Source organism: Mauremys mutica, chromosome 1 (assembly GCF_020497125.1).
Source record: "Mauremys mutica isolate MM-2020 ecotype Southern chromosome 1, ASM2049712v1, whole genome shotgun sequence".
Lineage (NCBI taxonomy): Eukaryota > Metazoa > Chordata > Testudines > Geoemydidae > Mauremys > Mauremys mutica.
In genome coordinates, this window is record NC_059072.1 from 171,843,811 (window position 1) to 171,858,717 (window position 14,907).

Below are 14,907 nucleotides of genomic sequence, written 5' to 3' on the forward strand. Positions count from 1 at the left end.
AAATGAATTTTATATTTTTCATGGAGATGCCATTCAAACCCCATAGGCTGACTTAATGAATTTGGATAACTCCTGGTCAGCTTCTTTTAGTCCTTCTTTCTCTTCTACCTCCTATATCATCTCGATCTCTCTCATGTTTTTCAATACCCACTTGTCTCTCTTCTGAATTGTTTTTATCATGCTGACTCCCAGCATGATAAAATTTCCCTATTTCCTCCCCCCCCCCTTCCTGTAGTCATGTTTGGTCAGCATTAAGTGATACCGTCATGGAAGTACATTTAAAAACAACTTGACTGAACTTGTATTTCAAACTAATCACCCGTCCTATACTCCAATATGCCAGTAGATGGAGGTGCTGTGTGCCTTATTTATAGACAGCCACTCAGTTAACAAATATTCCTCCCACAGCTTCATGTTAAGAAGATGTTATTTACTGCAGGCAGCTTTTCGTGATCACAATGTGGTACTATGGGTGGGACAAGAAGTTGCTGCAGATTTTTGACCAACTGAAGGGCCACTGTCCATTTATAAACATAAACAAATCCTGTGTTTGGACATGTTGTTTTAATGAATCATGTTTATAAGAGGAGTGCTTAAGAGGCAACCAGGAATGGGGCCCCATTTTGCTAGGTGCTGCACAAATACAGTGCACTAGCAGTCTGTGCCGCCAAAGAGCTCATAATCTAAATGGGACAGACACAGGGTAGGGGAAAGGGTATAATGGACAAGTAGAGTGAATTTTATATTATGGGGGCAAACATGTTGGTGCCACAATTTTATTCTTGGCTTGTAGGGTATGGGTTCGGGGGAGTAAGGAGGGGATAAGTTACATGGAAAGGAAACTGAAAGGAGAGGGGATGTTGCAGGGGCAGGTGTGGAGTGAGGCTGAGCTGAAGAGATGGTGAGGGAGGGGTTGAAGCAAACAGCCAATCAGCACAGGGCAGAGGAAGTCCAGTCTCTGAGATCATTAGCATTCCTGGGTCCCTGCTTTAGCTACTTATGCAGCTGCTCCTACAGGCTGGAGTCTGACTGGCAGTACTGAGGCTGAAGGTGTTGAGTAGTCAAGTATTCAGCATTAAAGCTGAATTTTGTTTAACTCTTCATATCTTGTTTACATTTTAAATTTCTCTGTTTGGGCAATGAATATAGACAAGCAGGTTTTAGACCTTTGTGATTAGTCCATTTCTTTTCAGTTTTATTTTGAGATTAAGAGGTGACTTCAGGTTAAAAGTACTTGCTCGGGGAACAGATATGTGATGAAAAAGGGCTCTACAATCTAGCAGACGAAGGTATAACTTAGTCCAATGGCTGGAAACTGAAGCTAGACAAACTTAGAGTGGAAATAAATGCAAATTTTTAATATTGAAGATATTTAACCATTGGCACAACTTACTGAGGGTCTTGGTGGATTCTCCTTCAATAGCAATTTTTGAAATCAAGATATGCTTTAGTTCAAACAGAAATTATTTTGAGAAGTTCCTAACGCCTGCGTTATATAGGCAGTCAGACAATATAATTGAAATGGTTCTTTCTGGCTTTATAAAACAGAGATTCTCACGCACTACTACAATGCTGATGTTTTTTGGTTGCAAATATACTACTTGGTAATATTGTAGATCCATGTAACTGAGTGTGATTAAACTTTTAAAAAGTAAACTTTCATACATAAACGCACCTTTTTTTTTTAAACAAACCCAAAATACAGCTCATGAGTCTGACAAGGTCTTGTAAAATGGAAGAAATGGCTTCTGTGAGCCACCTCTACTTTTGAGTTGCAGTGTGTTGGCTTGAGGTTGTTAGTTGGCAGCTGTGGAGGACCGAACAGTTAATATGATCTGGTGACTTTCCTGTTTTGGGAGAGACATGGAGTGGATTTTCTGAGGCAGTATTCTTGGAGCTTGCCAGTTCGGTGTCTGCATTTTCAGTGCCACTCGGCTGCTGCTATTTTTGTACAGCTCTGGCCTCTGATCTTTTGTGGGTGGGCCAGAACACAACACTTAAGTTGTCCTGTTGTGGAGCCAAAGAACGGCAACTAACTTAGACGCTTATCCAACAGGCTCCAAAACTGGGATATTTAAAATAATATGAAACCTCACCAAAATATTTCTTTTTTTAGAATGTGGAAAAACGATATTGACAAAAGAGAAAACTGGCTTTGAGGGGCGAATTGTGAGTCCATATTATCCAAGCTACTATCCTCCAAAATGTATTTGTACATGGAACTTTCAGGTAATGTCTTGTCATCTTCTTTAGACATTTTGCATAATTTAGGCATCAGAATCCTTAGAGAAGGCCAAAGGAAGGTTTTTGCTAGGTAGTGACGTGCTTTCTGAGAAATGAGGTAGTCATCTTATAGAATGGTTATTGCTGAATACATGCAATGCACTGGGACCTGTAGAAAGTAACCACTGAAACGCCCAACAGAAAGTAGCGTCTTGAAATAGACAAACGGGTCTGCAATAACAGTGGCTGTGAATTTTATTTGAAATGCCAGGAGGTGTCCCATGAAAGATTAAATTAGATTTATCTGTTAACAAGAATTATTCATAAAATGCTTTGATGTAAATAATTTAAAATGTGCATGTGTGAAGTCCCTTGTGTAACAGAAAGTGTGTTCTGTCTGCCGCCATTCATCTGAGATGTGGGGCTGGATTGTAAGTGCTCAGCATTCACGGAGCTGGGATCACATTTTCCACCAGAGTTCAGCACCTCTCATTTTAACGCTCAAGGCAAGATTTTTCAACACCCTGGCACCCAACACTCACTCTGCAGCTTAAAGGGAAGCTCAGCTCTTTTGGAAAATCTGGCCCCTGGTGCTAATGTACACAAATGTAAAGCGACACAAAACAGTGTGAAGTGCAGTGACACCGGTCCACGGGCTGTATGTAGACAGTGTTTGCCTTCTGAGCATCTCCACTCCAAACAGTTCAGCCAGTCTTCTAAAACATCTCAGACTGATTCTGCACAGCCTCTACTTGTGTTGAAGAGGTGGCTGATAAATGCAGTTAACTAATGTAAAACACTTGGTACCTTTTTGGATGGTCATTTAAGAAAATGTGGGGTCTTGTGTACACATTGAACTGTAGTAATATTACTTTGAACGCCTCTGTGTTCTCCTCTCATATCCATGGATCTGCAGGCACTCTTCATGCATTATACTTCTCAGGATTCATAGTGACAAGTCCTAGTTATTTGTGATGTCAGTGAATAGTCACTGCACTAGGAAAAGAGACTGAGTCTGTAGCCTGGGGATTACAGCAGTCATCTGGGATGGGAGAGACCCATGTTCAAGTCCCTGCTCCAGTGACATTAATCACTTATACAAAGTGGAATTGCTTCAACAGGAGAGTGTAGGAATATCTATGCTGGGTGTAATTCCCATCTTGAGGAGATGTACCTGCACTAGCTATCAGAGCTAGTGCACTAAAAAGAGTGTAGCTGTAGCAGTATGAGGGGCCAGTCACCCTGAGTACTTGCTGTCTGACATGTACTCAGAGCACCATGACTGTTTTCTATTTTTAGCACATTAGTTCTGTCGGAACTAGCTTTGATATTTTCCCTCAAGCTGGGAATTACGCCCATAGCTCAAAGTATAGACGTAACATGAGGGAATGAAGGCCACATGATAGATGTGCAGTCTCCTTGTTTAACTTACAATTGGAAGGTGCTCAAATACTACCCTCAGGAGCATGATGTAATATGCAAGGTCTTTGAAAAAATTTTGAAGGAGAAAGTAGTTAAGGACATTGAGGTCAATGGTAATTGGGACAAAATACAACATGGTTTTACAAAAGGTAGATTGTGCCAAACCAACCTGATCTCCTTCTTTGAGAAGGTAACAGATTTTTTTAGACAAAGGAAATGCAGTGGATCTAATTTACCTTGATTTCAGGAAGGCATTTGATACAGTTCCACATGGGGAATTATTAGTTAAATTGGAAAAGATGGGGATCAATATGAAAATTGAAAGATGGATAAGGAACTGGTTAAAGGGGAGACTACAACGGGTCGTACTGAAAGGTGAATTGTCAGGCTGGAGGGAGGTTACTAGTGGAATTCCTCAGGGATCGGTTTTGGGACCAATCTTATTTAATCTTTTTATTACTGACCTTGGCACAAAAAGTGGGAATGCACTAATAAAGTTTGCGGATGAGACAAAGCTGGGAGGTATTGCTAACACAGAGAAGGACCGGGATATCATACAGGAAGATCTGGATGACCTTATAAACTGGAGTAATAGTAATAGGATGAAATTTAATAGTGAAAAGTACAAAGTCATGCATTTAGGGATTAATAACAAGAATTATTGTTATAAGCTGGGGACGCATCAGTTGGAAGTAACAGAGGAGGAGAAGGACCTTGGAGTATTGGTTGATCACAGGATGACTATGAGCTGCCAGTGTGATATGGCCATGAAAAAAGCTAATGTGGTCTTGGTGATGCATCAGGTGAGGTATTTCCAGTTGAGATAAGGAGGTATTATACAGGGCACTGGTGAGACCTCATCTGGAATATTGTGTGCAGTTCTGGTCTGGTCTCCCATGTTTAAGAAGGATTAATTCAAATTGGAACAGGCACAGAGAAGGGCTACTAGGATGAGCCAAGGAATGGAAAACCTGTTTTATGAAAGGATACTCAAAAAGCTTGGCTTGTTTAGCCTAACCAAAAGAAGGCTGAGGGGAGATATGGTTGCTCTATATAAATATATCAGAGGGATTAAATACCAGGGAGGGAGAGGAATTATTTAAGCTCAGTACCAATGTGGACATAAGAACAAATAGATATAGATATAAACTGGCCATCAGAAGTTTAGACTTGAAATTAGACAAAGGTTTCTAACCATCAGAGGAGTGAAGTTCTGGAATAGCTTTCCAAGGGGAGCAGTGGGGGCAAAAGACATATCTGGCTTCAAGACTATCCCTGATAAGTTTATGGAGGAGATGGCATAGTGGGGTAGCCTAATTTTGGCAGTTAATTGGTCTTTGACTATTAGTGGTAAATGTGCCCAATGGCCTGTGATGGGACGTTAGATGGGGTGGGATCTGAGTTACTACAGAGAATTCTTTCCTGGGTGTCTGGCTGGTGAGTCTTGCCCACATGCTCAGTGTTTAGCTGATCGCCATCTTTGGGGTCGGGAAGGAATTTTCTTCCAGGGAAGATTGGCAGAGGGCCTGGGGGGTTTTCACCTTCCTCTGCAGCATGGGGCACAGGTCACTTGCTGGAAGATTCTCTGCACCTTGAAGTCTTTAAACCATGATTTGAGGACTTCAGTGGTTCAGACATAGGTTAGGGGTTTGTTACAGGAGTGGGTGGGTGAGATTGTATGGCCTGTGTTGTGCAGGAGGTCAGACTAGATGATCATAATGGTCCCTTCTGACCTTAAAGTCTATGATTCTATGATATAAAAACCTGCGTAGAATAGAATGGAGAGATCCATGCCATAATATCTCATAGCTCAGTGACTAAGGCACTCTTCTCAAATGGGGGAAACGCAAGAAAAAATCCCTTTCTCCACCTCGGGTAGAGGGGGCAATTGAATTCAGGTCTCCCACATCCCCATCCCCTGGGCTAAAGGGTATAAGGAGGCCAGTGGAACCACCACCTCCTCCTGCCCCGCCACGCCCCCTCCCCCCATTTATGACTCCAGCCTGAAAAATCGAAATGTTTTGATAATACTGAAATGTAACTGTACCTTTCAACATTACTGATACATTTTGATTTTTTGGGGGTTTGGTCAAAACTATTCAGTACATTTACTAATAGTTTTGTTTCCAGTCTTCTAAAATATTGGCAAAAAATTTTTCACCCAGTTCTGGTTGCCAGTTTTTTAACATGGGCAAAACATTTTTCCCTAGTTTTGTTCTCATAAACAGCTGAAATATTTAGCCTGTATCAGACTTCTAGCACAGAAAACTTCATCCCAGTTATAAGCAACTGAAAACAGGCTCTTAGTATAGGAAGTGTTGTGTTATTACAAAGAAAATAGGTGGTAAAAAAAAAAATCAAAATTTTGCACTTGTTTCACTGTGGAGACAGACCAATTTCCACATTTTTGGGGGAAAACTTTGATCACTTTTCTACGTATTTTAGAACTTTTTTTTTCCATTTTAACTATCATTGTTTGTATTGTGGTAGTGCCTAGCAGTCCCAGTCATAGACCAGAGCCCTATTGTGCTAGGCACTGCACAAACACAACTAGGAAATGGCCCCTGCCCCAAAGAGTTTACAATCTAAGGATCAGCCAGAAGATGGATACAGACAAACTGGGGAGCACGAGGAATCAATCAGACAATATTGGTCAACATGATAGGCAGTGGTCTCGGCACACCAGCAGCCTAACTGTTGTCAAGCATGAATGTGAGGAGGAGTTTATCTGGAGGACAAAAGAAAGTTCTATTGTGAAAGCTGCAGGGACACCAGAGTCTGTGCTTTAGCAGAGAACTAGAGAATGATCTCCAGCTTGGAAGTCCCTTCCTTTGGATTCTGTGCTGTATCCTGATCCCCTCTGGAACATGGAAGCCCAACAACTCTGTTTAACTTGCCTTGTACCCTTGGAACTTGTTAAGGTATTAAGGGAACAAACGAAGAGCCAGTTAGTGTAGATAGTAGGAGGAGTGTAAAAAGGAAATAACTAAGAGCAATGATCTACACAGAAATAGTGTATTAAAAGTGGTGAAAAAGATTTGGAATTTGATGAGGAGGTAAGGTGAAAAGATTCAGAATGAGGAGTAGCTCTTCTTTTTTTGGTGGTAGGATTTTGAATGGGTTGGTGGCAGGATTGAGGTGGAAAAGCAAAGCATAAATTGAAAATGGGAGATGAACGAGCCAAAATATAGTTATAGCTTTTTGGAAGTAGGGATGGAGAGAGGCTGGACTCTATAGAGATAGAGTGGAGGCAATCCAGCAGGACTTAATAGTTTTGATGTGGAAGGAAAGAGTAAAAACCAAACAAAAGCTTTCAAACATGTATATTGAGGAGGATAATGGTGGTTTTTTTCATGGTGATGAGAGGGAGTTGGGAAGTTTAAAGTAGGGAATAGGAGTTAAGGGTTTTTCCACATTGGTCTTGAGCTGTTAGGATACTTAGGCAGAGGAGAGGTGTGAGCCTCCATAGAAAGTGTGGGAACAACTGGTAACTTTGGTAAATGCAGTATTGGTAGAGTGGAAAGGGATGGAAACCTAAAATGAGTTAAAGGAGAGGAAATCAAAGCATCAGAAAGAGCCATCAGTCCCACTCAAGGAGTTGGGGGAGAGGGAACGAGGAACTCACTTAAGAGGTAGGAGTTCAAGTGGTGTTTTTATGTGCACGTTAGAATGTTCAAACTGAAGTCAGCAAAAAGTGAGAAAGCAAATAAATGAAGTACTGAATAGTGAAAAAGAACTGCATACATACATAACTAGGAGGGGATGAGTAAGGGAGCTAGAGAACCAGGCAAGGAATAAGAGATAAAGGGAGCAGATTGAGGGGCTATTGTATTATTGGAGACTAGAAAGAAGAAAATTTGAATGACCGAGTACGAAGGGAGAAGAACTGGGGCTATAGTGAACTGGCTCCAGACTGCAGAGAGGACATTCTAAAAAGCTTTTACCTTGTCCCCTGCTATTCTTAACTCAAAAGGCCTTTCACAACACACACAGGAATTGCTTTTTGGTATGTAGGAACTAACTCTAGCACAGTCAGTGCATATTATGCAAATGCTGTATGTGTGGCCAAATTATACTTCTCTCATCAGTAAAAGATCGGGATGAGATCATGACTACTAGCTTCTAGTCACTTGTCTTCTGTTCCTGTAAAATGGAACCTCTGTTGATTACCTATGTCTGTGATATCCTTAGGCTTAATTTGGGTTTTAAAATGCTTTGGAATCCTCTGGATGCAATGTGCTACCAAAAAGCATGATATGGAATAAAATAAACCATAACCTTGGTGAGCTGGCACAGATGTACCTTTGTCTTAGCTGTCAGTCAGCCATGGCTGTCTGCCCTTGCACTAATGAAGTTGGAATAGCCAGAGGCCTTTGATCTCAGTTTGAAAGCCGCATTCCATATATAGTCAGGAGATGAAAGGATTGTTTGCTTATGAGGGATGGAAAGCCTGCAGCTGCACTTGGCCTCTGCCAGCCTAAGCTTTTGCTGGCAGCTGAGAAACCATCAGGCCTGCTCAGGTGCTCTTTGTTGAGCTGTGCAAGCCAGTGCTCTCCTGTAGCTTGGTATCCTGAGAGCATAATAATTGTTAAGACAAATCTAAAGATTTTAATTCTCTGTGTGCACAAAATGTTTTTACCAGCCTTCCTGCTTGTTTGCTACAGACTCCTCAGAACAGCCTGGGTATAGCACTGAAGTTTCATAACTACACTATCAGTGAGAAGAGCATCAAGGGCTGTGAGCGGGGATGGTGGAGAATTAATGAACACATGTAAGTATTTCCACATGGGTTATTAAACTAGGAATTGTCGGTAAACTCATTCACGCTCCTGAGGCATCTGGGTTAGTAATTCTTAGAAAAAGGGGGAAGAAGAGAGATTCGTAAACAAGCACAGCATTTGTAACATGCCCCTTTATTTGGATGATTTGTATAACTATAAACCTAAAATCAGATATTTTTCTAATTAAAAGAACAGCTAGGCTGAAGAGAAGGGCGCTCTCTCTCTCTCTCTGTCTCCTCATATAAGAGAGAGGAATGGGAGAACGTGATGAAGATGGATCTCCTGTGAACCATGCAAAATAGCTTTGGGTTCACCGGGTTAATCAAACTGAATTTTTTGTACAACTTCTTAACCTGTAGCTTAATTTCATGATTGCTCACAAGAGATATGGAGTCTAATTGGAGTCTAGTGAAAGCATATCAGGTATCATGGGGACTTTATTAGGGAAGGTGTGGTTCTGTCCCTATCTCCATCAAAGTGCTAAGCTGGCATAGTTAGGTGCCCTGTGTGTGGTACATTTACTATGTACCTGTCATTAGACTATTGCTGATTCTTTAGTTTCCCCCCACAGGCTCTTTGCATCCTTTTTTCACTCTGTTGTAGTCCTTCCCGCCCCCCCCCCCACCGTTCCCTTCACCCTTTACTTGTTGGGTTCCCCCCACCCCCCACACACAATCTTGCTTTACTGGAACATCGAATCTAATTAGCTGTTAACTCAAACTTTAACTTCTGAAGCCGCTTTGGAAACTCATCCAAGTTTGGGTCTACCTGAGGATATGAAAAGCTCATTAGCTAGAACAAGGGAAAAATGCCTTCCCATTGTTATAATCCTATACAGTTAAGTATTTAAATGAGAGGCTCAACCTCCTTCTGAAGCTTCTGGCATTGACTTTTGATGGAAGCTGATTACTGGACTACATGGACACTAAGTATTTCCCATATCAAATAGATATCCAGAGGACTTCATTTTTTCCTGAACTAGTTATAGGGTACCTGTGAAATTCCCCAGGGTACAATCTGGACTATTGAACAGCTGTGTCCCCTCAATTCTCCAGATTGGGGTGCCTTTTACATTGCTTTGCTGTGAGAGTAACCACTCCTGGCCTGCTCACACACACAGACTCAAACATGTAAAGCACTCCCAGCTATTCAATATGAGTGCTATGGCCAGCCACTCTTGAATTACACTGCAGGGAAACACCAGCAAATTCCCAGTCCCAGACTTTTCCCCAGAAATGTGTGTCTTGTACTGCCCAGCCCTTTCCCGGACAACACAAGCTCCTAGAAAGTCTGTCATTTTATTAATAGAAAATGATATATGCACAAATCCTGTTATCTCAAATGCAGTTTCCCAAACACTTCAGTCTGAGCACATTGGTTTAGGAAAAAAAAGTAAATCAAGTTTATTAACTACAGAAAGATAGATTTTTAAATGATTACAAGTAATGAATGGGTACAAGAAAATAAAAAATAATCTGCAAACTAAGCTAAATTAATTCAAAGCAAAGGCCTTTCTCACCACATGCTTCAGCAGTCTTACTGGCTGGATTCCTTTCAGCCAGGATTCCACCCCCAGTTCAGTGTTTTACTTGCCTTGTCCTTCAGGAGGTGCTGGTGCTGTGAGCAAAGAGAAAGGGGGGAGTATTTTGGGGCATCTGTTCCCCTTTCTTATAGTTCTCTTTTTCTTTGAAAATCACCTCCAGCTGAGGTTCAGGAGACAGTCTGTGGGGACAAGAACCTCTAGCTACTTTGTTGCCAAAATGTAGATTTCTTGCCCACATCCTTTTTTCCTGCTAAAGAATGGTCTCTTAAACAGATGATAGTCAATTTGATTTTGTTGACACCTGTCTGAGGCCTCAGTTTGCCTTTTGTCTCTGAGGAACTGGTTTGTGCCTGCTTTTCTAAACTTGGAACATGTCTCAGCAATGTCATAGAGTAGAATCTTATAACTTTACATAGAATGCTGTCACACATATTTTAAGGACAGTAATGATCAGCAAAATGAGTTTTCAAATGATACCTCACAAGGCATACTTTGTGCAACATTGTAAAAAGGGTGAAGATAGGGATACTGATTGTCACAGTACCTTGAAGGATTTAGGATGTTAGAAGACTTCTTGGATGATTTCATATCCAATGTGATATCTGAAAATGAAGCTGGGGTGGGGCTTTATTAGTGGGAATCTCTCCATGAAGAACCTCTTTTAAAAGAATTATGGTCCAGCTGTTTGCCTTCTGATTCACAGGATTTTTAAAAAAAAAGTATGGCCCATGGTAACTTTATTGTAGTGGTTTAATTTTCAAATGTGAGGACTGGGACCATATTCCTGATCTTGGTAACCTGGTGATATTACAGCTTGGGCTGGGTCAAATTTTCCATTGAAACTGCTTTTCAAAGGAAAACCAGGTGTTTAAACAAACTTTTGCATCAAGTGTCTGCTTGCATAGAAAAAATTGTGCGTTTTGGGTGTTTAGCCAAAAAAAATTCAGTTCTTTCAGTTTCTCAATGCAAGGGTTTTTTTGGGGTCAAAATAGTCCAGTTCTGGCCAGTTCTAATGACAGCGGTAGCTATGTTGGGTGAACCTGGTTTAAAAAAAACTGCTGGAGACTCGCATGGTTTTGAGGATTGGAGTAAGGCCTTGGTGTGATAACTGGGACCCCCCACCCCAAAATTACTACAGTTGTCTGTTCTGATTACATGGGGACAGGTTTAGCCAGTCAGGGACCCACAAGTCCTACTGTATGACTTTCACTGTCTATTCAGTGAGCCCAAAAAGCTTCTGTCTACCGAGAGAGCGTGCACATTCTGAGAATTGATTTTGCTAAAGTTTTTACAGGCTTCTAAAAATAGATGTCGTCTTGTTAATGTTTGTGTGTGTGAAAACACCAGCAGAAGAATTCAACATACTGTGATAAGCTGTAAAAATTTCCACAAGGGACTGTTTTAAAAAAATACTCTGCTTCATCGCCTCATTGTGTGTCCCATCAGAAGTAGTCACTGGCAGGTCATCTTGTGTGGGTGAGAGGAGACAGACTCTTCTGGCTTTGGGAGCAGGTGGTCAAGTACGTTAGCTGGTTTCTTTGCTACGGAGGTGTGTTGGGTGCAAAGTGGGGTCCCTTGTGTGGAAGGAAGCTGAGGTATGGAGCAGGTCTCTGCTAGCTTGTAGGGGGGAATCAGATGTCTAATAAACCTCCTGCTGTGTGCGCACTCTGGCAGGCCCTCTCTTGCTGTGGGAGTGTTAGCAGGCATGTGGCAAATGAACCACATGCACTCCTATTGGCCTTGACAAAATGCAGGAAGTCCCTGCTCCTAGTAGTAGGGGAACAGAACTGGGGAGCTTGGTCAACAATGCACTTGCACAAGCTCCCTTCTGCTTACCCGTGTGAATGAGGTTTGGGGTTTTACAACGAACACTTTGCATAGCTGTTCTCATGCCATTTAAAAAGCCATACACCTCTCTCCATTTGCTGCTGGAGCAGAACCTCTTTCATCTGTCAGAAGTACTTAATTTTGCTTTGCATGGTAGCTTTATTGCACCAAAGTCCCTCACAGAAACAAGCTTTCCCATTCTTTACAGCAGATGGTTGTGGTGCACACAGACACGGTTAATGTCCATTAGTTCCTTGAATTCTCATGAGAAGTGGACTGATTAACTTCTCTGCTAACTTTTGTATTGAATATGCTCTTATCTGTTTGTACAGCATCTAGCACAATGGGGTTCAGGTCCTGTTGTGATGACGGGGCCTAGAAATTTACCCTAATTGTAAGCTCAAATGTAAAAAGTGAGGTGTAAGTTCATAAGATGTCACAGTAACTTGTAATGATAAATGGTGATGCAGGGGAAAAGGTGCGAAACAGAGACTGATTGAATTGTGCCAAACAAAAAGGCCGACTGATATAACTCAAGGACAGTGTTAAGATCATAGTTGGTAAACAAGAGGAGTTGGGGACTGGAGATCGGTGAATAAAAATTGGTGTGTTAGAAACTAGGCCTAATTGGTGGACAAAATAATGAGGATGGGGAATTCTACCCATCACTCCCTTTTGAGGTTCCTACAGAGACTTTGGAGGAATAATTGGCTACTAGAGCACCATTATGGCTGCCATCCCACCATCTCTTGATGCCCCCCAGAGCTTTGTCATCTTGAGAAATATACTGGCCAGAGGGGGACCCCCATGACATCCCCATCAATACTGGCTTTAGCTAAATCCCAAACACCAGGGCCGGCTCCAGACCCCAGTGCGCCAAGCGCGCGCTTGGGGCAGCATTTTGCCAGCAGGGCGGCAGGCGGCTCCGGCGGACCTTCCGCAATCTTGCCTGCGGGAGGTCCACCAGAGCCGTGGGACCAGTGGACCTCCCACAGGCATGACTGCGGACGGTTCACTGGTCCCGCTGCTCGGGTGGACCTCCCGCAGGCACGTCTGCAAGAGGTCCCCCGGAGCCGCTGGACCAGCGCACCCTCCGCAGGCACGTCTGCAAGAGGTCCCCCGGAGCCGCGGGACCGGCGACCGGCACCGCGCCCCCTGTGGCGTGCTGCCCTGCTTGGGGCAGCCAAATTGCTAGAGCTGCCCCTGCCAAACACCACCTGAGATGTGAGACTTTGCCCCCTTTTCTCCACCTTGCCACCTAAATATGTCCTTTTCCTTCCCTACCTTCCTTCTTCTCTTGACTATCTCTCTCCCTTTTCCTTCTGTCTAATAAGTGTCTGGCTTAGCTGGCCAGATTGTGTATTCTGTAACACTGCTGTAAGCCTGTGATTAGAAAGTGACAACTAAAAGCAGTGCCCTCAAAGGCCCAATGCTGTTAGAAGTTTGCCAGGTCTCAGAGTAAGACTAAGTGCTGTCCTGGCATTTTTCAAGCAGTGAGGTTGCAAGTGAATGTTAACACCAGTCTTCCTTTTTTCTGTATCTTTAATAAAAGGTTAAAATTATTAACGGTGTGTATGACATCGTATTAAGCTGGCTGAGGTCTCTATATACCAAACCTTGTTTAAAACCCAGTCACTATCCAACATTAAACACCTGTGGCCCAGATATTGAACCTAAATTAATACAACAGAACTACCATAATAAACAGAATGAATAAAATGTAACTTCTAGTTCCAGCCTACAAATCAGTCCTTATCAGACAGTGCCTCAAATCCAATAATTCATCTGATCCTTCCTTGAGTTTAGTAGGCGTTAACCAAAGTTGTTTTTGAAACAGTTCTGCTCTTGCCTATGCTTGCAAAATAATGGTGTTCAGCATCAATTCAGCTGCTTCCATTGCTACCACCTCTTGATAATGATGGGTATTTTGCTAGTGTAGATAAGGCCTTAAAGCTGACAAATTATTCATCATGATGAACTGTTAGTTTGGGGAACTTTTCCTTTATTATTGTCAAATTCTAGACCAGCCTCAGTGCTTAAATGTTGCTCAGAATTTTTTCCACTTTCAAAAGCTTACTCTATTTTTAAAATGAGTCTAAAAGGCTGATGGATGGTATTCCTTTATTATTTATATTTTTTAAATATACACACTAAATATAAATATTGTTTTATGGCAGTGTCTACAGATCATGTGCAGTCTCTGTGGCATCTTTTGATGAAAGATGCCATAGAAATGCAGCTGGACAGACTGGCTTAAGTGTTTCTTGGCATCTATGGGCAATTTAGCTTTCTCAGATTCAGTAAGTGGCATCTAGGCAGAAATCCAGAGAAGCTGTTTGCCAAGATGGCAGCTTAAACTAGATGTGCACCCAAGGCAGTTCTCCATCTTTCATTCAGTCCACTTGTTTAAAGACTTTGCTGTCAAAGGGAAAAGCCCTTGAATATTAATAGTTGATGTGGGCTTGGTGTTTGCTTGCCAGGTAACTTATTTTTTCCCTGGTATCCTTTCTCTCAAAACATCCAGTTCCTCCTTTATCCTTCTGACTGTTTCCTGCCCTCTCCTGGAATGCTACATTTTTATGAGGATGTGGGGACCACTTAGGCTGGTCACCAGAAGACCATTTGGAGAACATCTTTCCACCAGTTCGCTTGTCATGTCTATACCAAACATACTTTCAATGTAACATTTCCTTAATGTTTTCAAAAACTTTTCATGGTGAAGTTTTTGGGTTCCAGTATTTATTTTGCTACAAACAGAACTATAATCTAGTTCCATTTTGAATTATTTTACACTAACTGAAAGAGCAAAACGGAATAAGTCTCCATGAGACAGCACGTGTAACGGACTGCATCAGCTCTACCTCTCAGAATGGCATCTGCCCTTGCTGGCAGGAAGACTGCTAGAAAGTTAAAGTTGCAATACAAACAAGTCACCTCTCATAGCTACATTCACTACACCCAGCTCATCATAAATCTCCTTAAGTTGTTAGATTCTGTTTCAGATTTTGGTCCTGTTATATTTTCCAAACCCTTCTACTGTACATGCAGTGGAATGTTTCAGATGCTACCACTAGGGAGAAGAATTGTTGTTCTTAACCTCTGAGGATAGGA

General features: G+C 42.0%; 1 protein-coding gene across 4 annotated transcripts in view; it reads left to right on the forward strand.

The window, feature by feature from the left end:
- The window catches only part of TMPRSS7 (transmembrane serine protease 7), a 66,208-nt gene that overhangs the window by 35,612 nt on the left and 15,689 nt on the right, over positions 1-14,907 (forward strand). For all 4 annotated transcript variants that reach the window (XM_045011040.1, XM_045011019.1, XM_045011026.1 and 1 more), the window contains exons 9-10: positions 2,117-2,229; positions 8,310-8,416. In XM_045011040.1, the coding sequence (XP_044866975.1) occupies positions 2,117-2,229; positions 8,310-8,416 (220 nt within the window). The remainder of the gene's footprint in view (positions 1-2,116; positions 2,230-8,309; positions 8,417-14,907) is intronic.